The sequence below is a fragment of the Piliocolobus tephrosceles genome, chromosome Y (genome assembly GCF_002776525.5).
Source record: "Piliocolobus tephrosceles isolate RC106 chromosome Y, ASM277652v3, whole genome shotgun sequence".
NCBI classification, from domain to species: Eukaryota; Metazoa; Chordata; class Mammalia; order Primates; family Cercopithecidae; genus Piliocolobus; species Piliocolobus tephrosceles.
This window is the reverse complement of record NC_045456.1, coordinates 10770228-10794249: the sequence shown is the minus strand read 5'-3', so window position 1 is coordinate 10794249 and position 24022 is coordinate 10770228. Positions and strand designations below refer to the sequence as shown.

The following is a 24022-nucleotide window of genomic DNA, read 5'->3' as shown; positions in this document are numbered from 1 at the left end:
GTGGGTATAGAGCAAGGATGCTACCAAACATCCTACGGTGCAACAGAGAATTATCTGGTCAAAAGTGTAAATAGTGCTAAGGGCAAGAAACCCTGCTATAAAAACGAAAGAAGTTTGGTCTATAGGGTTGTTTGGATTTAGACAAGACATCGCCCCAGTAGTGGTGGTAGAAATAAGAGGAACCTGGTGCTTTTGCAAAGCCCATATCTGGGGTGGCTTAAATAATCTCTCCTCCCCCCGCCCCCCGACCTGATCTTTGTAGTTGGAAACTCCAGGGCTGGCTGCCTGGAGTCTTTGTGACTCTACACTTCCTGCCACCCATCACTTCATCTCAGAAGACTCGAGATATAGGATCACTCCATACCATCAAGAAAGGTATTTTAAACATTGGAACACACATAGATAATTTAAGTAGGTAGATGTATGTGCTGTTATAAGGAAGTGGGGAGGAGAGGAGAGGGAACTGAAATCATATGCACAAAATTTTTTTTTAGAATATAAATAAAAAATGTGGTAGTCTAAAATGTCAATTCTTCAAAGATAAAGTTAGACTTTCAGTAACGTTAGAAATGGTTTTCTGGAATATGTCTCCAGTCTACCTAACTTTCAGGAAGTAAATACTGTAAATAGATGTTTCAAGTGCATTTTAAAGCAATGATCCCAGCATGCCTTTAAGCTACAGTATTTTGCTGTCTTTGAAATGTAAAGCTTGATATCTTCTCTTTCTCTTAGTTGATGCTATTGGGTCCATTTCAAGCTGATCTTGGCACCTCTCATGCTCTGCTCTCTTTGACCAGACCTCTACATTCCATTTTGGAAGAAGACTAAAAATGGTAAGAACAGCTCAGAAAACCTTAAAAAGTGTTATCTGTAATCTTTGTGGAAACAACTGAAACCAGCTGGCAAGAGCAATGTTGAAGAATCTGTACTTAGGTTATTTGCTGGGGGAAAGTGCTTCCTGATATTTCATAATTGGCATTAATGAAGGGGGCATTTCACAATTTCAGATTAATCAACGCTTGCTCTGTCCAACTTCCTACAAGAATTAAATATGTGCTGTGGGGAGGAGCAGCAGATGTTTGAATTGGGGGCATGGCTTCTATGGATCTCATTTCTTCAGCTTACATTTTTGGCTTTAAAGCCATAACAAATCACTGAATTACTGAAGTTACTTTGTGCTTTTTCCAGCATATGGTGTTGTCTGAATGACTGTGTGGATGAAAGTGTGTAGGCAGGCTCATAGCAATAAAATACGGGAAATCCCCGGGCTTGAGTGCTGTCAAAGAAAACTAAATTTGGACAGTAGATAAAGATACTATCAGGACTATTGCAATCGGCGGAAAGAGACCTCAGTATAGAAAGGGGCTCAATTCTGAATACAGCCAAAGACCAGTAAAGATTTCTGGCCAAGGAGTAGAGTGGGGGTCAGTGGATGGAAAATTACTAAGAGGAAACATCAAGGGTAAGAGGGATTCTGGCTAAACCGACCTGACAGGATTCTTGCTGAAGACAGGCCAGGGTGATCAGACCTCACCTGGGGATGGTGGGGGATGAGGAATTTGATCAGATATTGAGGGTGATCACATACCAAGAGGAGTGGATTATCAATAAAATGACTTAGCAGGATTTCTGCTTAAACTGGGCAATGCAAAGATGGACATGAAGCCCAAAGGCTAAAGCTTAGGGGTGTAGTGGAGCCTGATTAAGTTGAATTAAGGAGAGTCTGTCAGCGCTGGCTCTTCCAGTCACTAGTTGAGGGGTCTTGTGCCTGTCATCAAAGTCCTCTGAAACTCAATTTCTCTGAATACAAAATAGGCACTAGAATCCCTCTCCAGTTGCCTTCCAGGGCCACTGTGAGGCTCAAATAATAGACTATTTTTCAAGTCGTTTGCAAGTGGTATGATGCAAGTGTGAGTTATTAGGTATGCCAAAACTTACTCGGAAAAAGACGTCAATGGCCTTTTTCTGAAATTATTTTGTCATTTAAATCAGACACATTGTAGATCTGAATGTTGGCTCCTAGGCTCATTTTGTGTCAAAGTTCTAATGAAGCATTAACCATGGGGCTACTGTTACAAAGGAAACAACTGCTTATGGTTTCATTTCCTAGAAACCCAGATGTCTATTTTAATGCAAACCTGTGCCCACATCTGTCTTTGCCCCTTGAGGGGTGGCATAATGGGAATGATAGTAATACAGAGAGCCCACATTTCTTGATCACTCAAGTATCATGCTGAGGGCTAGATACACATGATTCTATTTTGGCCTCAAAGTAGCCCTATGAGGTAGAAATAAAGAAACTGGGGCTTTGAGAGGTTAAGGAGCTTGGGTGGCTCTGAAAGCTGTGCTGAAGACTCTTCTGTTCTTCCTGGACCAAGCCCAGCACACACACAATAAAGGTGAGGTTGGATATGATGGCTTCCTACTCAAGTGCAAAGGGGAAATAGTATATCTCTTCTAAGAAAAGACATGAAAATAATTTTCAATATAAGAAATTCAAAAGGCAAGAAAGCACAGGAAAAATATTCAACTGTATTGAGTCATATGTCAGATCCTTTGATCTAGAGATTACACTTTTAGGAACTCTTCTTAAAGAAGTGACCATGAGACTGGATAAAGAAAATGTTGTACACATACACCATGGAATACTATGCAGCCATAAAAAGGAATGAGATCCTGTCCTTTGCAGGGACATTGATGAAGCTGGAAACCATTATCCTCAGCAAACTAACACAGAAACAGAAAACCAAACATTGCATGTTCTCACTTGTAAGTGGGAGCTGAACAATGAGAATACATGGACACAGGGAGGGGAGTAACACTCACTGAGGCCTGTTGGGGGAGGGTGGGGCAGGAGAGAGCATTAGGGAAAAAAGCTAATGCATGCTGGGCTTAATACCTAGGTGATGGGTTGAGCTGTGCAGCAAACCACCATGACACACGTTTACCTATGTAACAAACCAGCACATCCTGCACATGTACCCCAGAACTTAAAAAAAAAACAATAAAATAATTTAAAAAAAAAAAAAAGAAGTGATCATGTACATGGAAAACTATTTACCAAGATAGCCTGTGCAACCAGGCAAAAAAAAAAAAATCTCATGTCCCGTGTTGGGAAGGGGTGAATTAATTGTAGTACACTCATTAAACGGAATATTATGTAATCATCAAATCATGTTTTTCAAAATAATACTGAATGACCTAAGAAAGCACTCATGGTATAATGTTAAATGAAAAAAGCAAGCTACAAATTGATAAGTGCCATGTATTCCTGATGTTTTTACTTACCTGCTAGACAAATACTAGATGCTTACTAAATGTTGGATAATCTGTGATGATGGTTTACATAAACGCATGTGTTGCATATTCTAATTTCACTCAACATCCCTACTTTATAACCATTTTACAGTTAGCAAATCAGAGGTTCATGAGGTCAAGTGATTTATGAAAGTCAGGGAGCTCTTACATGACAGAACAAGGATTTAAAACAAAATTTTTGTATTGACAAAGCCTTGGATATTACTACAATGCTTCTCACCATATGAAATAGATGCAGGTATGGGAAATTACTATTAGAAGGGAACATCTCCCAAAATGTCAATAGTAGTTCAGCAAATTGAAAAGTAAAAACATTATTCTGCTCTTAACCTATAGGAAATTTCTTTATGGCTAAAAAAACAGTTATTAAGTAATCCATTTATTAAATTAATACAATCTGATTATTTAAAAATGTGGAGTGCTGTACTAAAATTAAAAATCATAATTACAGATTAACCAGCCAGTACCTCTGTACTCCAAGAATAAATAATGTATATCCCCGAAACTCACCAAAGTTTAGGGCTGGGGTTGGCAAACTATGGCCCATGGGCTATATCCCACTTGCTGTACAGTTCATGAGCTAAGATTGTTTCGTTTTTTAAATTGTTTTTAAAAGACTGAAAAATATCAAAGCAAAATTACTATTTTGTGACATGTAAAAGTTATATTCAATTCAAGTGTCAGTGTTTACAAATAGCTTTATTGTTTGAATATTTGTTTATGTATTGTTGGTAAGTGCTTTTGCACTACGATGGCAAACTATTCAAGGAGTTGAGTAGTGTGACAGAGACCCCGATGGCCTGCAAAGCTTAAACCATTTGCTAACTGGCCCTTTACAGAAAAAGTATGTCAGTCTGTGGCTTACAGAAAACAAGAGGATAAGGTATAAGATGAAATAAGTTGGAGGGTCCTATGGTCTTTGGTGACTGTTGTGATGCATAATAGCTGTTGCGTTCCTAATTTACGTAAGACAACTTTATATCCTTTTATTCTTTTAGTTTGAAAACTAAGTCTGTTGGGCTAAAATGATAGGAAGCAAATGATAATTCTCTCCTTTTTTAAAAAAAAGCAAGTGGTTTACATCTTTGTACTTAAACGTTTTGGTGACATAATGGAACTGATATTCATGGCATTTGTACTTTACAGAGATTAAACTAAAAATAAAAATATTTCAAAATTCACAAATAGGGGATATTTGTTAATAAATCTATTTGGGAAATTCCTAGCAGAGGCTCTGTCTATAAAATGAATAGCATTTCAGCAACTTCTCTTATTCACAGTGCTTGGTTATTCTCTAGGGAGACATACACAACACATCTCTAGTTACCAAACAGTTCAGTGTGATATAAACATGGCAAAAAGTCAATGAATTTGAGGGCAAGGGTTTCCAGCAATCGCCCCCCACTGCTTACTTCTTCCATGCCCTTTCTCAGTTTTCTTCAGCCAGGCAGCCATCCCCTCTGGTTTCTCCCAGACCCCCGCTGCAGGCTCCCAGCCATCACAGAAAGCCCCTCGCTCATACATTTTGGCTCAAGCAACTCTTTCTCTTAGAAATGCAGATCCCAACATTTCCTTTTAAACTCAGGCAACTTGGCTTTTTCCTGCCCTGTAATCTTGAAAGTTGCTTGGAGGAACAGCTGAGTGTATGGGGCTGTGGTCCTCTCAGGGCTGGCATGTTGTAGCCCAGGGGGTGCCCAGGGGCCTTTCTGACTGGTTGGTTAGTTGGGTAAAAGAGTGGAGTCAGGAGAGCAGCAAATCCTTCTTAACTCACTACAAAAATGCAACTGTTCCCCAGGCCTCAAATAGTCTCATCTGAAGATAAATTTCCTTTTGCCAAGAATTCTGCTGAAAATAATCCATCGTAGCCAGATAACAGCTATGCAAAGAATATATAATAGACTGGCAGGGGCATGTATGCCGATTCAATAGAGAAAGGTGAGGGTTTCTTTTGCTGGGGTGTGGTAGGTGGGGGAATTCCTTTTTGCAATCATACTCTACTTCTCCATCCAGAAAACTCTCCAACCCTCTTGGGGGACTCTCCATTTTCTACTCTTTCTCCCCCTTATGTACCTACCTAGACCATCTGCTCCCATATGTCCTGCCTGACTCCTGCTCCAGTTACCTATCACTGCATAAGAGATCACCTCAAAATGCAATGGTTTCAAACAACAACAATCATATACTGCTTTCTGTCATGGGTCCAGGAGTTGACTGGACTCACTAGGCAGCTCTCCCACAGGGTCTCTCTTGAGGTGGCAGTCAGGCGGTGACTGTGACTGGAGTCACCTGAAGACTCACTCTCCAGATCCGATGCCTGGGCTGGGAGACGCAACAGCTAGGTTGCCGGAGCAGCTGCAGCTCCTCAGGTGTCTCTGTCTCCATGTGGTCTCCCTGATATGGTGGTTGTTGTATAGCCAGGCGTTTTACAAGGGTGATGACTCAGGACTCCAGAGCAAGTGGGGGAGAGAAAGAGAGAGAGGGAGAAACAGAGAGAGAGAGAGTGTGTGTGTGTGTGCCAGCACGCGCAAGGTGAAATCTGTATTGCCTGTGAACTACCCGCCACGTCTTTGGTCCTCTTGACAGGAAACCTCCTAGAAATGTTTGCTGTCTCTAATCCCTCTCTTTACATTCTTCCAAGAACTTTGAAGTCATATTTTATTTAGCTACGCCTTCAAAACATATCTGGTGTTCGGCCAGTTCTTACCCCCTCCAGCACTGCCACCTGGGACTTCTGCTTGAATGACTGTAATAGCCTCTCAGACTAGTCCACCTGCTTTCACCCTTGCCCCTCACTGTCTATTCTCAACACAGCAGCCAGCAGCATCCTTCTCAAATGTAAGTCAGACCAACTGACTGTCAGCTCAAAAATTTGCAATGCACCTGCATTCCACCCAGAGCAGAGACCACCATCCATGGAATGGTAGAGAAAGCCCAACATGCTTGGGGACACTCCCTCTCTGACTTCATCTCCTATTGTTCTCCTACTCCCCCAGCTTCAGCAATATTGGCCTCGTTGCCATTTTTGTGAATATTCCAGCATGTTTTCACCTTGGGGCCTTTGCTCTAGGCTAATTCATCTGTCTGGAATGCATTTCCCCTGGATGTCTATATGGATGACTTTCTCCTTTCCTTGAGGTCTTTGTTTAGATATCAACTTCTTAATGATGCCTATCCAAGCCGCCCTATTTATCATCACATTCCTACTCCACATTCCTGATCCTTTTCACTCTGCCCTGTTTTCTTTTTCAGTAACACTTATCACTTGACATGCAATATCACTTCTGACAGTTATATATTGTTGTGCTTATTATTTAGAGAACATAAGCTACAGATGAGCAGAAATCTTTTCTATTTTGTCCGCTGATGTCCCAAACACCTAGAAGAGTACCTGGCATGTTGCAGACATCAATAAGTACTTGTTGAATTTTTCCTTTTTCACAATTTCCTTCTACATTGTTATGATAAGATTTTTTTTCCTCTGTAATTTGATTTTAAAAGTTTTAATAAAAGAATTCTTTATGTTAAAAAGTCAAAGAGTAGAGAAGGGTATAATATAAAAATAGAAGTCCCTGTGTCCCCAGGGAAGGTCCCTTCATACCACTGCCCAGAAGAAATTGCTGTTAAAGGTTTCTTGTGTATTCTTTCCTACTTTTCTCTGCAAATACAAATATATGCATATATATGTATAATAAGGGCATTATATGCTATATGTTATTTCAATGCTGCTTTTAAAATCCCCTTTATTTTTTGTAACTTAATAGTAGATCGTGCATAGCTTTTTATGTCAATACCCACAGGTCTACCACATTCTTTTTAAGGGACATCTGATATTTTACTATTGGTAACTTCCCTTTTTTTTTTTTTTTGTATTTTTTAGTAGAGACGGGGTTTCACCGGGTTAGCCAGGATGGTCTCGATCTCCTGACCTCGTGATCCGCCCGTCTCGGCCTCCCAAAGTGCTGGGATTATAGGCTTGAGCCACCGCACCCGGCCAACTTCCCATTTTTAACCATTCTCTCAAATCAATGGATTGTCATGTAATTCTTCCCATTCTTACTATTTCAGAGAGCTGAATCAAACTAATACAATAGTTTTATCTAAAGACATATAAGGCCAGGCATAGTGGCTCTTGCCTGTAATCCCAGCACTTTGGGAGGCCGACATAAGCAGACCACCTGAAGTCAGGAGTTCGAGACCAGCCTGGCCAACATGGTGAAACCCTGTCTGTGCTAAAAATGCAAAAATTAGCTGGGAGTGGTGGCGGGTGTCTGTAATCCCAGATATTCAGAAGGCTGAGGCAGGAGAATCACTTGAACCGGGTAGGCAGAGATTGCAGTGATCCAAGATCCAGCCAGTGTACTCCAGTCTGGGCAACAGAGTGAGACTCTGTCCAAAATAAATAAATAAATAAATAAATAAGACATATAATACTTACTTTAAAGAAAAACAAAACATGTACTAGTTGTTTTTTTCCTCCCTCTGTGGAATTCTTAGAAGGTTTATGGTGGTTTGAAGCTTTGCATGGACCATTTTGAAACAGTAGCAGCCTGAGGTTCCAGGGGGTTATGAAGACTCCCAGCTGAGGACAGACCCTGGCAGATAAGTTTCAGGGGGCTCTACACCAACCATTAGAGTCATAGAATAAGCACAATAGAAAAGGACCATTAAGGTCAGTTAGCTAAACTCCAGTGTTTGTAGATGAGAAAGTCAAGGTTCAGGATAATTCAGTTGGTAGCCCTGTAGCAGACAGAGAGACTGAAAACAAATCTGACTTTCAGTTCATATGGTGCTAACCCCGAAAATAAATAAACACGAGGAGAAATCGGACTAATCCCAGTCTTCTAACTTGTCGCAAGACACAAACCGCTTACCTTCACTTCCTCATTTTTGCCATCTAATAGTTCCCAGTTATATACATGTCCTTCTCACTCCTCTGATTGCAACCAGACATCTCTTGCAAGTCTACAAAGTTTTGAAGATAAAAATGCTATTTGGAAAGCGTGAAGTTAAAAACAGCTTGGTAAATTTTTTTTTTTTTTTTCCTGTTAGTAATCAGATCTCTACAACTGTAAACATTATGGTAGGAATCTAATACAGATCTAAAATCAGTAAAATTCAATCTTGAATATGGTCTTCAGTCTTGCCATCAAAATAATGCATCCGGGTGGATAGGTTTTGCCACCTTGAAGAGTTGTTTATTCAAACTTTTTTTTGAAGAGTGGGAAAGCAGTGTTACCTTTAGGCCTGATTTAGCCCTTGCCCCACAATATATTGTTTTTTCTCACCATAGATTTCCCTGACAGCAGAGAGAGAGTTCTGTGCTCAAGAGATACACACAACTTCTGATGATAGAGCAGCAGATGTATTTGGTTCCTAATTGAGCAGCAATGGTGTTTGACTCATCATGATTTCCCTACTTTATCTAGCACAGTACCTTGCACAGAGTAGATTCTCAATAATGTTTGTTGAATGACTGTGTGAGCATATAATTCATTATGGAGGTAAAGCTCAATGTGCCTTTAAATTTCTAAATTCACAGACTGCCCTAACGTAACATTGCTGGATGATATGGTTTGGCTGTGTCCCCACCCAAATCTCACCTTGAATTGTAGCTCCCATAATCCCCACATGTCATGGGAGGGACCTGGTGGGAGGTAATTGAATCATGGGGGCAGGTTTTTCCCATGCTGTTCTCATGATAGTGGATAAGTCTCATGAGATCTGATGGTTTAATAAAGGGCAGTTCCCCTGCCCATGCTCTCTTGCCTGACGCCATGTAAGACGTACCTTTGCTCCTCCTTTACCTTCCACCATGATTGTGAGGCCTCCTCAGTCATGTGGAACTGTGAGTCCATTAAATCTCTTTTTCTTTATAAATTACCCAAACTCGGATATGTCTGTATTAGTAGCATGAGAACAGACTAATACAATGGACATTGGATGCAATTCATTAAGAAAAATCTTAAAAATATCTTTCTTTTTTCTCCCTCAAGTTGGTCCCACTCAAAACATAAATACGCCTTTTTTTGGGGGGGGAGCGGACAGAGTCTTGCTCTGTCACCCAGGCTGGAGTGCAGTGGTGTGATCTCAGCTCACTGCAACCTCTGCCTCCCAAGTTCAAGCAATTCTCCTGTGTCAGCCTCCTGGGTAGCTGGGATTACAGGTGCACACCACCACGCCTGGCTAATTTTGTATTTTTAGTAGAAATGGGGTTTCACAATGTTGGCCATGCTGGTCTCAAACTCCTGACCTCAGGTGATCCTCCTGCCTTGGCCTCCCAAAGTGCTGGGATTTCACGTGTGAGCCAGTGTGCCCAGCCACCATTTTTTAATACTTGCAAATTTTTCTTATAAAAACAAACCAATTTCTGTATCTCCCAAAACCCCTAAGTGGCACAAAATAGAAGCATTAGAGTACCAAGAATCCTTGAACTGAAAAGGAAATTAATCAAAATGCAGACACACATTATACCAAGTGCATTTGCTGTTAACTGTGTGAGGCAACTTGAACAGAATTTGTCAACAATGAGTCTGAATCTTGGTTTGAAATTGCCTGTCTGATCTCTGCTTCCACATCAATAAAATGAGAATATTTGTATGGCCTTTCAACTTCAGTATGGGGGATCAGTGATGTAATATAAACAAGTCTGCCTTAGAACCTGGCACACCATAAGTAATAAAAGGCAGCCATTATTTAAAAAAACACATAAATCATGGTCTGATGGCTGTTCAATATAAATTCTATATTTTCCATTTTAACTAAAGAGATGATATATTGAGAAAATAGAAACACCTGTGTGTATAAAATCACCCATTCCCATTTTTACAATAATTAGTTTGCTATTTGAGCATCCAAATTTACCCAGTGTATTTGCATGTGTAATTAGCTATGATTCATTACCAAAGACAGGCCTATATCATGGTACACTATACTATTTTACAAATCTAATTACTAAAAGATGCATGTCTTTAGGCAATCATTACAAAGAAAAAAAAAACCCCGAAGCAAAACAAAATAAGATAGATTACTTGTATCAGATGGAAAAACAGACTTGGCTTGTTGCTGAACCCTTAAATCTCAAAATAACGATAGTTGAAGCTAAGGTTCCAGCTTAAGTCTGAAGCAGGTCCTTTCCAATGGCTTGAAAGGAGAAATTTCTACACTGAAGGAAATTTCCATTGGAATAAAGGAATATTTCACACTTTTAAGTCATCTTCTCTAGATGATCTTTTAGGTATACTTTCTCTCTAAATAACAAATCTAGAAACGCTTTGTTCATTTGTTTAGAATTAACTCCATTCACAAGTTTAACACAGCCTAAGGGTTGGTCTAGACCAGAGGTTTGCCAACTATGACCTGTGGGCTAAATCTGTGCCATCACCTGTTTTTTTTTCAACCTGTGAGCTAAGAATGGGTTTTACTACTCTAATAAATAGTGAGTTCATTTTTTCCCCTCACCTGCTTGATCAGAGCCCAACTTTCCCATTGCAGTTAATCTTCCTTCTGGCGTGAATCTTGGAATGCACACTTGCTGGTATCTCTGAGTTCCAGGCTTCCCGTGCAGCCGGTGTGGACAGCCAAGAGATGTTTTGTTTGGCATAAAGCATTCCAAGGGTCAGGGGGCTTGGGCTCAACTATTGAGCATAGGACAAGGGCAGCCCCATCCTGACTGTGTCTCTTCCCACAAGAGACAAATGAGCTCTGTGCTTTCGCTGGGGTTTCAGGTTCAAAGGGACAGAGCGTCTGAGGAAAAAGATTAAGAAAGAGTCCATCTGCAGCTCCACTTTCCGTGCCCTTCCAATGATACCATCCTCGTTTCTTCTGTGGGATGCTCCCCACTTCAATCCTTCCTTGAGAGGCCCCAAACCCTCCTGGTCTCTCCTTGTCACCTAGTGAAAATCTGATCTTCAGGGAAAAAGCCTTACTATTTATACTAGTATAATGTGAGTCTTCTATGGGGTTTTAAGAAAGTTCAAAGCCTTGGTTTACTCAGCAAATATTTAGCTTGCACTCACTATGTGGCGAGCATCCTAATGATGGAGTACATGTAAAGACAAACAAGGCTTCTGGACCTCAAAGTGTTCTCCATCTATAGGGACAATGACTGAGTTGACATCTCGAGAAGTAGAATAGCAGAGTGGCTAAGAGTGCCAGCTTTGTCTCAATCACCTAGGTCTCACCTCAGCATTCATTTCACTTTCCTCATTGTAAATGAGCATATCTCTTAGAATTGGGATAAGCATTAAATAATATAGACTTGGAATGAATTTGCTTAGAATTAATTCCATGCACAAGTTTATCACAGCCTAAAGTTTGGTCTAGACCAGAGGTCTGTCAAGTATGACCCATGGGCTAAATCTGTCCCACTACCTGTTGTTGTTGTTGTTGTTGTTGTTTAATGACCTGTGAGCTAAGAACAGGTTTTACTATTCTAATTAGTTACATTCTAAATGGTTATTTAAGTACCTCCATAATATCCTCAATTTTGCCTAAAATATTTACCATCTGGCCCTTTACAGAATAAGTTTGCTGACTTCTTGGTCTGGACCAATGCTATCTAATAAAACTTCCTGCAATGATGAAAATGTTCTCTATCTGTACCCTTGAATACAGCAGCCGCTAGCCTAATGTGGCTTTTTGAGCCCTTGAAATATAGTTAGGGTGACTAAGAGATTGAATTTTAATTAATTTAAATTTAAGGATCCACATGTGACTATGACATTAGAGCAGTTCTAGACAGTCTGAAGTCTAAAGACTCTATGCTTTGTCAGTGCTCCCCTCTCTCAATTGAATCAACTACCCTGAGGCTGCATGAGTCAAGGGGAAGGCCACACTCTTCAATCAGATTTTTTGCCCTGGACTGGCTTTCACTGTCTACTAGAAAATGCTTAATAGGAAGTGCTTAGAAAATGCCCATGGGCACACACTTAATTCATCTAAGTTGCTACTTTGTCTGTATGCATTAAATCTGCTTTATTTTGGGGTAAACTACAGTAGAAGTTGGCTTTTTCCACCCTGCAAAGCCTTAAAATTCAGGATATCTTACTCAACCTAAAGTGTAGAGTTGCAGCCAGGGCAAAACTGTATTTCCTTCTAGCCGTGCTTGCGGACTGGCTAACTTCAGTCCTATTTCATTTCTTTTGTAAGACTGCTAAAAACAGTAAGAAGCCACCAACACACATCATCATTATGAATATTGCCAAATCATTTCCCCTAAGAGTAAAGTCACAGTTGGCATGTGTTCTGCCCTCCAAGATAGCACAGGTGACAGTTTTATCAGATATCTTGTGATGGTATAACATGGGCCACCCAGCTTTCCAGCCTCTGATATCTGAGTCTTGCCAATAGCCTGATGACATCCGCATCCCATATTTTAGGTTCACTCATGGACAGTAACTTATTTCCAAATTCTATACTGGTTAAAATTAGGTTTGCATTTGTGCAATAGAAAATCCAATTGACATTGGCTTAGCATAACAATATTTTTATTTCTCATAAACTCTTGGCAGTCAGCAGTTCCAAGCCATTATTTCTGCTCTGCTCTCTGAGGTCATATAAGGAAGGATCTGGATGCTCTGGGTCATCTACCTGGTTGCTGTACCATCCCTAGCTCATTTTCTCATGTGCATTGCCCAAGATGGCTGGCTACAACATCCATATTACAAGAAGCCAGGTCGAAGTAGACAGGAGAAAGGGGAACAGCCCCACCATTTAAGGACATGTCCCAGAAATTGTACATCTCACTTCCACCCAAATTTAATTGGGTGTCACTTAGTCATATAGCCACACTTAGCTGCAAGTGTGTCTGGGAGATATAATTATTTTTCAGAGTGATATATGCCCAACTACAAATGGAGGTTCTGTCATTATGAGATGAGAGAAAGGCAGAAAACATGTTGAGATATGTGTAGTAATCTTTGGACTCTATGGAGAGAAAAAAGGACTGAGAGTATCAAAATTCAGGACCAAAACCAAAATTAAGGACCAAAAAATATCAATAACTATCACCTGGAATAAGAACAACATACAGTTCAGCTACACATATACAAGTGGCAGCGTCTTGTCTGGAAGGAACTAATGGTCTTTCTACATTGTATTTTAGACATGTATTTTTTTTTTCTCCCTTCCACAGGATTTTGAGCTCCTTAAGGGCAGAGACTTTGCATCTCCTGTTCCTAGTAGGTATCCAATACGTATCTGTCAAATGAAAGAATGAATATGAGTCAGCAGAATTCTAACATGTATTATAAACTTTTTTTCACAAGATAGTTGGAACAATTACTAGCTAAGGAATTGTTGGGGCATTGTCAGGTTCAGATCCACTGGCTGGGTCTTTAGTGTGTCCCATATTGTTGTTTCTGTGTTCATCATTCTTTTGCAGGGAATCTTCTACTGGGCACAGAACCTGCCTCAGAGGGGCATATGGGTAATGAACTACCAAGAGAGGACTAGAACCCAGTTCTTCCAACCCTCCATCCAGAGTGCTTTTCACAACCTCACATGTAATAAGTGCAGTAGGGGTGAGAGGTGGGAGTGATTACTTCTGTCTGGTTTGATCCCAGAAGGTTTTTTGAAGAAAGTGTTTTTGAATGAGACATTATAAAAACAGAGCTTCTTAAACCTTTTCCCCCAAGGAATCCCTGGGCAGATAGAAGAGACAGAAATCTGACCTGTGCTTGGTCTGGGGGTATAGACTGAAGGAACCTACTCCAAGGAGAATTTTTTTTCATTTTTCTTTACTTCACGGTTCATTTATGCAGGCATTCATTCTTTCATTCATGTATCATGAATTATGCAGGCATTCATTCTTTCATTCATGTATTCATGTATTTCATTCATGTAAACATAACGAGGTCCTAATTAAGTGCCAGGCATTGTTTTACATGAGACCACAAAAGGCTCTACCCTCTTGCAGCTTTCATTCTTGTACAGAATATACATCATACGAATAAGCAACATAAATCATCAAGATAATTTCTGACTGTGGTAAGGGCTATGACCGAAATCAAACAGGGTAGTCAATTACAGAGTGCATATACCTCTCTGTGCCTCAGTTGATGCATCTGTAAAATGGAGATAATAATAGAGGTCTAGGCTAGGTGCGGTGGCTCATGCCTGTAATCCCAGCACTTTGGGAGGCCGAGGTGGGTGGTTCACTTGAGGTCAGGTGTTCCAGACCAGCCTAACCAACATGGTGAAACCCCGTCTCTACTAAAAATACAAAAATTAGCCAGGCGTGGTGGCACGTACCTGCAATCCCAGCTACTTGGGAGGCTGAGACAGGAGAATCGCTTGAACCTGGGAGGTGGAGGTTGCAATGAACCATGATCATGCCATTGCACTCCAGCCTGGGCAATAAGAGTGAAACTCAGTCTCTAATAATAATACTACTAATAATAATAGTCTATAATTCCAAAACTCTAAACCAAAAGCTTTGTCCTAACTCAGTTGATTGCAAACATAATATGATCTGAATGCATTTGAGGGTAGATCTTGACCTGAACTGAATTTTTTCTTTATTCTTTTTAATAAAGAATAAATAACTGAGTTTTTTAAAAAAATAATTCCACTTAGAGTGGACAATCTTATGTGTCACTATGGAAATTTTGTGTGTTTCATTATGGAATCCTGCCCCAGGACTCAATAGGTATTACATAATCTAGGGTACATGTAGCATATCACCTTCTAAAATTTGAAAAATTCTGAGTTCCAAAACACATGTAGCACCAAAGTTCTTGGATAAGGGATTGAAGATCTGTAGTATCCATTACTGTGAGGATTAAATGAATTAATATATGGAAAACACTTAAAATGATGCCTGGCATAATGGTAAGTGCTACCTAAGTTAACTACTATTACTATTATTATCACTATTCTTACATGGGAAGATATTTAGATAAGTTGGTCAGGGAAAGCCTCTCTGAGGATGTGTCACTTGAATAGGCAACTAAGGGGTGGTAATGACCGGGCTGTGGGAAAAGGAGGAGAAAGATGATTTCAGGAAGAGGAAACAGCAAGTGCCAAGACTGTGGTGGTTACAAGGCTGGCTTGAATGCAGAACAGAAAACAGACCAGATGGCTGATATGTGGTAAAGGAGGGGAAGGATGACTCAAGGTCAGAGAGGTAGGCTGAAGTCAGAACACCCTTGATATAAGCAGTGGTAAAGACTTTGGATTTCATTTAAAGTGTAATAGGAAGACATTGTAGTTGATCTGATTCAGGTTTATAAAGAACGCTCTGATGCTGTTTGATGAATGAATTGTAGAGGAGAAGGGGGAGCAGGGAGAACAGTTTGGAGTCTAGCATAGTGGTCCAGATGAGACCTAATGACTAATTGGAGTTGGGAGGTGGTAATAGTCAAAGAGAAAAGTGGACAGGTGTGAGAAAAAAGTTTAGAAATAAGTGGTGGTGGTGGGGGAGGGGAGGTTTTCTGATTAATTTGCATTCTAATCTATAATATGTCAGTGTGTAGAGACTAAAAATTTCACAGCCATTATCTCAGATGTGTTAAGGCCAGTGGTGTGCTGGACCCTACTTGAAATTGGCCATGGAGGGAATATTTACCACTATAGAAATTGACAAATGCTACAAATCAAGACAACAAATCAGGGAAAGCTGATTTTTAAACATTTATCATCACACCACTGGTGAAGGTGACTTTATTTTTCTACAACTCAACTTCCTTCATTTTGCAGCCTCCATTTTCCCTGATCACGAAAACACTTAAACTAGGCACATCCTGGGAAATGCAGTATGAGGACTGTTGTCTCAATCGCTTCATGTTTTCAACTCAACTCAGCGATCCTCCCACTTCTTCCCAGGGTCTCATTTAGGTACATGAGAATGGGATGGGAAGAGGGACCTGGTTCATGATTGTCACTTATCCGTGTTGGCCCCCTCTGAAGTACAACTGCCCTCTCTGCTTTACAGTATCACTCTGGGCAGCATTACCAATTGCCTCCTAATAGTGGGATCTATGAACCCATTATGTCTTTGGACAAAAGCATAGCAGGGGTTGGGTCCAGGACCTGGGATCCTATAACCATACAAATATTATTATCAGGGACTATAAAATCCTATTATGAGGGACCATAGCCATCCCCCTATCTTGACTCAACTCCTCCTCCCTGAGTAGTGAACATTTTTCCTAAATCTCTGAGAAAGACTGGTGCTCTAGAAAGATGTACCATATTTATTTAAGGGCTTCCTGTACCCACTGGCATATTGCCATATATTCTGAGGTATCTGAGTGCTCCTTTTGAGAAACATAGCCTTAAAGGATAATTAGAATTCTGGTGGGTGAAAATGGTAGGGAAGAGGACTTCAAACAGAGGGACTTGCAAGTCAGGGAACTTGGGAGTATCGACTAGTGAGGCTAGTAGAGGAGTTCAATCAGGTAAGCCAGACAAGTAGACAGGGGACAAATTATGGAAGACTTTGGATGCCATGATAAAAAGCTTCAGCTCATACAGTAAAAAATAAAATAAGATAAGAAGTTTGGGTGCAGTGGCTCATGACTGTAATTTCAGCACTTTGGGAGGCTGAGGTGGGAGGATCGCTTGAGCCTGGGAAACAATTTCAAGGAGTTCAGAGCGAGAAACTGATTGATTAAGGTTTGGGAAGCTTGATAGATAGGGTGGACTGGGAAAGTGAGAGAGGAGGCTTTGGAGTAGACCAAGGGTAGAGGGATCTCAGTTGATATTATGTCAGCTAAAACCACAAAGCAAGGAGGATGTTAAGAACAATGAAGGAGGTCAACTGGACTCTCAATGGTTTTAATGATGGGGAGGAAAAGATAGGGTGGTGAGAAGAAGAGACAATTTTGTACATCTAACTCCAACAAACTTTAGACACGAAAAAGCCCTTCTGAGCCATCTTGCATTGGAGGAAAAAAAATTGCTTATTTACCTCCAATTAGAGGAATTAAGGGAAGTAGGCTTTTTTTTGTTTTTCTTTTGAGACAGGGTCTTGCTCTGTCACCCTGGCTGGGGTACAGTGGTGTGATCATGGCTCACTGCAACCTCAAACTCTTGGGCTTAAGAGGTCCTCCCAACTCAGCCTCCCGAGTAGCTGAACTACAGGTGTGTGTCACCATGCCCAGCTAATTTTTTTTTTTTTTTTTTTTTTCTGTAGAGAGAGGATCTCATGCTTTGTTGCCCAGGCTAGTCTTGAACTCTGGCTTCAAGCGATCCACCTGCCTTGTCCTCCCAAAGCGTTGGTATTAGAGGCATGAGCCACCACATCTGGTGGAAGTAGGCATTTGGTTTCTTAGATATCAACATGATTGGTTGATTCATTCACTTGGGAAGATAAAAGCATTAACTGAGCTAGATCCCTATGGTAGAGACACAGGCTGGACCACTCCGTGTGTAAGTACTAAACTAAAACCAGTGTTCTGGAGTAGACGTTGCTAGAAATCCTGAAACTTGAGAGCAAGTCCACGGTTAAAGTATTCTGTAAGGCAGAGTCAGTTGAAGGTAATAAGGTGATTATTCAAGTTCTTCTGCACTTCCCATATTCCCTTTTAGGGCCTTTCTCCCTAGGGTCCCAGTGTCCGTCATGCTAAACCTGGATGCACAAGAATCACCTTTATGGGTAGGTTCCCATATGTCGCAGTTTGCCTGACAGACTTGGTTTATGCCTATAGTCTTGATGTAATTATTAACAGCCCCACTTCACTCTTGTAAGTATACTAATGGATCAATTATATGGTTCCTCTGATTATGCATCACCCATCAGTGCCCTGACTCTATTACTGTCTCCTCTCCAAATTTATGTAATGTAAACTCAATGTGTAGGGAAAATGCTCATCCTAAAATCCCCTTGGAGGGGATAATTTGCAAGATTATTTCCGAAAACAATCCAAGATGAGAGCCAGATTATAGAATGTCAGTGCCAGAATGGCAGGAATCTATGTTTCATAATCAAATACCACTTACTAGTTGGGTAACCTTGGGCCAATCAGTTAATATTGCTGTGTGATATCTTCATTTGTAAAATGGGAATCTTAGAATATTCTGAGACTCAAATATTTTGAAAGACTCAAGTAATGTGTACCCGGGCAGGTTTAGCGGGTCATCATAAATTGCACTGAGGTCTTCATGTGTTATTTTTCCTGGGTGTATCCATATTCTAACATTTCTTCACCCTCCAAATTTCAGACTTTGGCGGTGAATCGATGGCTCTGTCATTTTACTGTTCCATGTAACAACGAATAGGAAAATGCTGCTTCTACCATCTTGAAAGCTATTTTGCTAAAAAGCTAAGATGCTAAAAGCTAAATATGTAACTAAATAATTGCAAATCTCAGTAATTGAAAAATACAGTCATGGGGTTGGGGCTGCTGTTTAGACAGTTGAAAACAAGGCCTGAATTATTTGTTCTTAAAATGTTGCAAAAGAGAGGCAGCAAATGGGAAATTTTAATTCTGATTCTTGGTATGTTTTAGAGCAATGATTTGTTCTTTCTTATACCTTCAGATGTTTCCAGTGTGGACACTGAAGAGACAAATTCTTATCCTTTTTAACATAACCCTAATTTCCAAATTCCTTGGGGCTAGATGGTTTCCTAAAACTCTGCCCTGTGATGTCACTCTGGATGTTCCAAAGAACCATGTGATCGTGGACTGCACAGACAAGCATTTGACAGAAATTCCTGGAGGTATTCCCACCAACACTACGAACCTCACCCTCACCATTAACCACATACCAGACATCTCCCCAGCGTCCTTTCACAGACTGGACCATCTGGTAGAGATCGATTTCAGATGCAACTGTGTACCTATTCGATTGGGGTCAAAAAGCAACATGTGCCCCAGGAGGCTGCAGATTAAACCCAGAAGCTTTAGTGGACTCACTTATTTAAAATCCCTTTACCTGGATGGAAACCAGCTTCTAGAGATACCGCAGGGCCTTCCACCCAGCTTACAGCTTCTCAGCCTTGAGGCCAACAACATCTTTTCCATCAGAAAAGAGAATCTAACAGAACTGGCCAACATAGAAATAGTCTACCTGGGCCAAAACTGTTATTATCGAAATCCTTGTTATGTTTCATATTCAATAGAAAAAGATGCCTTCCTAAACTTGACAAAGTTAAAAGTGCTCTCCCTGAAAGATAACAATGTCACAACCGTCCCTACTGTTTTGCCATCTACTTTAACAGAACTATATCTCTACAACAACATGATTGCAGAAATCCAAGAAGATGATTTTAATAACCTCAACCAATTACAAATTCTTGACCTAAGTGGAAATTGCCCTCGTTGTTATAATGCCCCATTTCCTTGTACGCCATGTAAAAATAATTCTCCCCTACAGATCCCTGTAAATGCTTTTGATGCGCTGACAGAATTAAAAGTTTTACGTCTACACAGTAACTCTCTTCAGCATGTGCCCCCAAGATGGTTTAAGAACATCAACAATCTCCAGGAACTAGATCTGTCCCAAAACTTCTTGGCCAAAGAAATTGGGGATGCCAAATTTCTGCATTTTCTCCCCAACCTCATCCAATTGGATCTGTCTTTCAATTTTGAACTTCAGGTCTATCGTGCATCTATGAATCTATCACAAGCATTTTCCTCACTGAAAAGCCTGAAAATTCTGCGGATCAGAGGATATGTCTTCAAAGAACTGAAAAGCTTTAACCTCTCTCCATTACATAATCTTCAAAATCTTGAAGTTCTTGATCTTGGTACTAACTTTATAAAAATTGCTAACCTCAGCATGTTTAAACAATTTAAAAGACTGAAAGTCATAGATCTTTCCATGAATAAAATATCACCTTCAGGAGATTCAAGTGAAGTTGGCTTCTGCTCAAATGCCAGAACTTCTGTAGAAAGTTATGAACCCCAGGTCCTGGAACAATTATATTATTTCAGATATGATAAGTATGCAAGGAGTTGCAGGTTCAAAAACAAAGAGGCTTCTTTCATGTCTGTTAACGAAAGCTGCTACAAGTATGGGCAGACCTTGGATCTAAGTAAAAATAGTATATTTTTTATCAAGTCCTCTGATTTTCAGCATCTTTCTTTCCTCAAATGCCTGAATTTGTCAGGAAATCTCATTAGCCAAACTCTTAATGGCAGTGAATTCCAACCTTTAGCAGAGCTGAGATATTTGGACTTCTCCAACAACCGGCTTGATTTACTCCATTCAACAGCATTTGAAGAGCTTCGCAAATTGGAAGTTCTGGATATAAGCAGTAATAGCCATTATTTTCAATCAGAAGGAATTACTCATATGCTAAACTTTACCAAGAACCTAAAGGTTCTGCAGAAACTGATGATGAACGACAATGACATCTCTTCCTCCACCAGCAGGACCATGGAGAGTGAGTCTCTTAGAACTCTGGAATTCAGAGGAAATCACTTAGATGTTTTATGGAGAGATGGTGATAACAGATACTTACAATTATTCAAGAATCTGCTAAAATTAGAGGAATTAGACATCTCTAAAAATTCCCTAAGTTTCTTGCCTGCTGGAGTTTTTGATGGTATGCCTCCAAATCTAAAGAATCTCTCTTTGGCCAAAAATGGGCTGAAATCTTTCATTTGGGAAAAACTCCGTTGTCTAAAGAACCTGGAAACTTTGGACCTCAGCCACAACCAACTGACGACTGTCCCTGAGAGATTATCCAACTGTTCCAGAAGCCTCAAGAATCTGATTCTTAAGAATAATCAAATCAGGAGTCTGACGAAGTATTTTCTACAAGATGCCTTCCAGTTGCGATATCTGGATCTCAGCTCAAATAAAATCCAGATGATCCAAAAGACCAGCTTCCCAGAAAATGTCCTCAACAATCTGAAGATGTTGCTTTTGCATCATAATCGGTTTTTGTGCACCTGTGATGCTGTGTGGTTTGTCTGGTGGGTTAACCATACGGAGGTGACTATTCCTTACCTGGCCACAGACGTGACTTGTGTGGGGCCAGGAGCACACAAAGGCCAGAGTGTGGTCTCCCTGGATCTGTATACCTGTGAGTTAGATCTGACTAACCTGATTCTGTTCTCACTTTCCATATCTGTATCTCTCTTTCTCATGGTGATGATGACAGCAAGTCACCTCTATTTCTGGGATGTGTGGTATATTTACCATTTCTGTAAGGCCAAGATAAAGGGGTATCAGCGTCTAATATCACCAGACTGTTGCTACGATGCTTTTATTGTGTATGACACTAAAGACCCAGCTGTGACAGAGTGGGTTTTGGCTGAGCTGGTGGCCAAACTGGAAGACCCAAGAGAGAAACATTTTAATTTATGTCTCGAGGAAAGGGACTGGTTACCAGGGCAGCCAGTTCTGGAAAACCTTTCCCAGAGCATACAGCTTAGCAAAAAGACAGTGTTTGTGATGACAGACAAGTATGCAAAGACCGAAAATTTTAAGATAGCATTTTACTTGTCTCATCAGAGGCTCATGGATGAAAAAGTTGATGTGATTATCTTGATATTTCTTGAGAAGCCCTTTCAGAAGTCCAAGTTCCTCCAGCTCCGGAAAAGGCTCTGTGGGAGTTCTGTCCTTGAGTGGCCAACAAACCCACAGGCTCACCCATACTTCTGGCAGTGTCTAAAGAACGCCCTGGCCACGGACAATCACGTGGCCTATAGTCAGGTGTTCAAGGAAACGGTCTAGCCCTTCTTTGCAAAACACGACTGCCTAGCTTACTAAGGAGATGCCTGGTGGTTTAAATTGTTTTCACGTATGTCACACCAAAAGCGTGTTTTGAAATTCTTCAAGAAATGAGATTGCCCATATTTCAGCGGAGTCACCAACGTCTGTCACAGGAGTTGGAAAGATGGAATTTATATAATGCATCGAGTCTTCTTTCCTATCTCTCTGTGTCTCTATTTGCACTTGAGTCTCTCCCCTCAGCTCTTGTATAAAATACTGTTGGGAAAGGAGTGCCAAGTAAAAAACACGGGGCTCTGATTCTCCTGTAATTGTGATGATTAAATATACACACAATCATGACATTGAGAAGAACTGCATCTCTACCCTTAAAAAGTACTGGTATATACAGAAATAGGGTTAAAAAAAAGCTCAAGCTCTGTCTATATGAGACCGAAATGTACTAGAGTTAGTTTAGTGAAATAAAAACCCAGTCAACTGGCCGTGCACGGTGGCTCATGCTTGTAATCCCCGCACTTTGGGAGGCGGAGGCGGGTGGATCACGAGATCAGGAGTTCAAGACCAGTCTGGCCAACACGGTGAAACCCTGTCTCTACTAAAAATACAAAAATTAGCTGGGCATGGTGGCAGGTGCCTATAATCCCAGCTACTTGGGAGGCTGAGGCAGGAGAATTGCTTGAACCTGAGAGGCAGAGGTGGCAGTGAGCCGAGATTATGCCACTGCACTCCAGCCTGGGTGACAGAGCTAGACTCTGTCTCAAAAAACAAACGAACAAACAAAACCCAGTCAGCTTCTTAACCAATTGCTTCTGTGTCATCCAGGGCCCCATTCTGTGCAGATCGAGTATGGGCACCACACAGGTGGTTGCTGCTTCAGTGCTTCATGCTCTTTTCCCTTGGACCTGCTCCTGGCTTCCATAGGGAAACAGTGAGAAAGAAAGACACATCCTTACCATAAATGGATATGGTCCACCTACAAATGGAAAAATATTTAAATGATCTACCTTTATACAAAGTGACGTTCTCTACTTTTGATAATTTACCTGCTTAAATGTTTTTATCTGCACTGCAAAGTACTATATCCAAAGTAAAATTTCCTCATCCAATATCTTTCAAACTGTTTTGTTAACTAATGCCATATATTTGTAAATACCTGCACACTTGATACAGCAGTGTTAGACGGTTTTGATGGTAAGCCCTAAAGGAGGACTCCGAGAGTGTGTATTTATCTATACTTTTATCAGAGATGACAATTATTTGAATGCCAATTATATGGATTCCTTTCATTTTTTGCTGGGGGATGGGAGAAGAAACCAAAGTTTATAGACCTTCACGTTGAGAAAGCTTCAGTTTTGAACTTCAACTATCAGATTCAAAAACAACAGAAAACAACAGAAAGAACCAAGACATTCTTAAGATGCATGTACTTTCAACTGGGTATAAATTCATGAGTTCAAAGACTGAAACCTGACCAATTTGCTTTATTTCATGGAAGAAGTGATCTACAATGGTGTTTGTGCCATTTGGAAAACAGCGTGCATGTGTTCAAGCCTTTGATTGAAGACATTATATTTTCCTCATATGTGGCAGTGCCAAAGGCTTTACTTTACCTGTGAGTACACACTATATGAATTATTTCCAAAGGACATTCAATCAGTAAGGGTCACAAATTCCCAAATTAATATCTGGAATAAATAGAGAGGTAATTGAATTGCTGGAGTCAACTGTTTCACAACTTCTGTAAGCTTTATTGTGTTTCGTACTTTCTGTTCTTCCGTGAGAACAAGGATAATGGCATTAAAAAATCAGCTTTTGGCCATTATAAATTGTCTTCTATTAAAACACATAAATACATAAAATCACTTGTAGACAACTTAAACACCTTCTGAAATGGATCAAGAGGAAGGGAAAATGAAAATAACGCAACTCAGAAACCACAGAGTATTTTGACATGAGGTTAAGCACAGTGGTTTGTTATAGGAAAATAACAGCACACTAACAGATGGTTTTTATCGGAATTCTTTGGTAATCTTGACATGTCATACTTTTAACTTTCTGAGGGCCCTCAGTGCAGTTTTGT

General features: G+C 40.4%; 1 protein-coding gene across 4 annotated transcripts; it reads left to right on the top strand.

Annotated features, from left to right (window-relative positions):
- The first annotated feature begins 211 nt into the window (after window positions 1-211).
- TLR7 (toll like receptor 7) lies at window positions 212-23668 on the top strand. 4 transcript variants are annotated; one of them, XM_023199024.1, is made up of 5 exons: window positions 212-375; window positions 733-833; window positions 13451-13496; window positions 17848-17914; window positions 18799-23668. In XM_023199024.1, the coding sequence occupies exons 4-5, from the start codon at window positions 17879-17881 to the stop codon at window positions 21943-21945; spliced, it is 3183 nt and encodes a 1060-aa protein (XP_023054792.1). In that variant the 5' UTR covers window positions 212-375; window positions 733-833; window positions 13451-13496; window positions 17848-17878; the 3' UTR covers window positions 21946-23668. The 4 variants fall into 4 exon arrangements, with proteins under 4 accessions (XP_023054792.1, XP_023054793.1, XP_023054795.1 ...); XM_023199025.1 differs by lacking the exon at window positions 13451-13496; XM_023199027.1 differs by lacking the exon at window positions 17848-17914.
- Window positions 23669-24022: the final 354 nt, after the last annotated feature.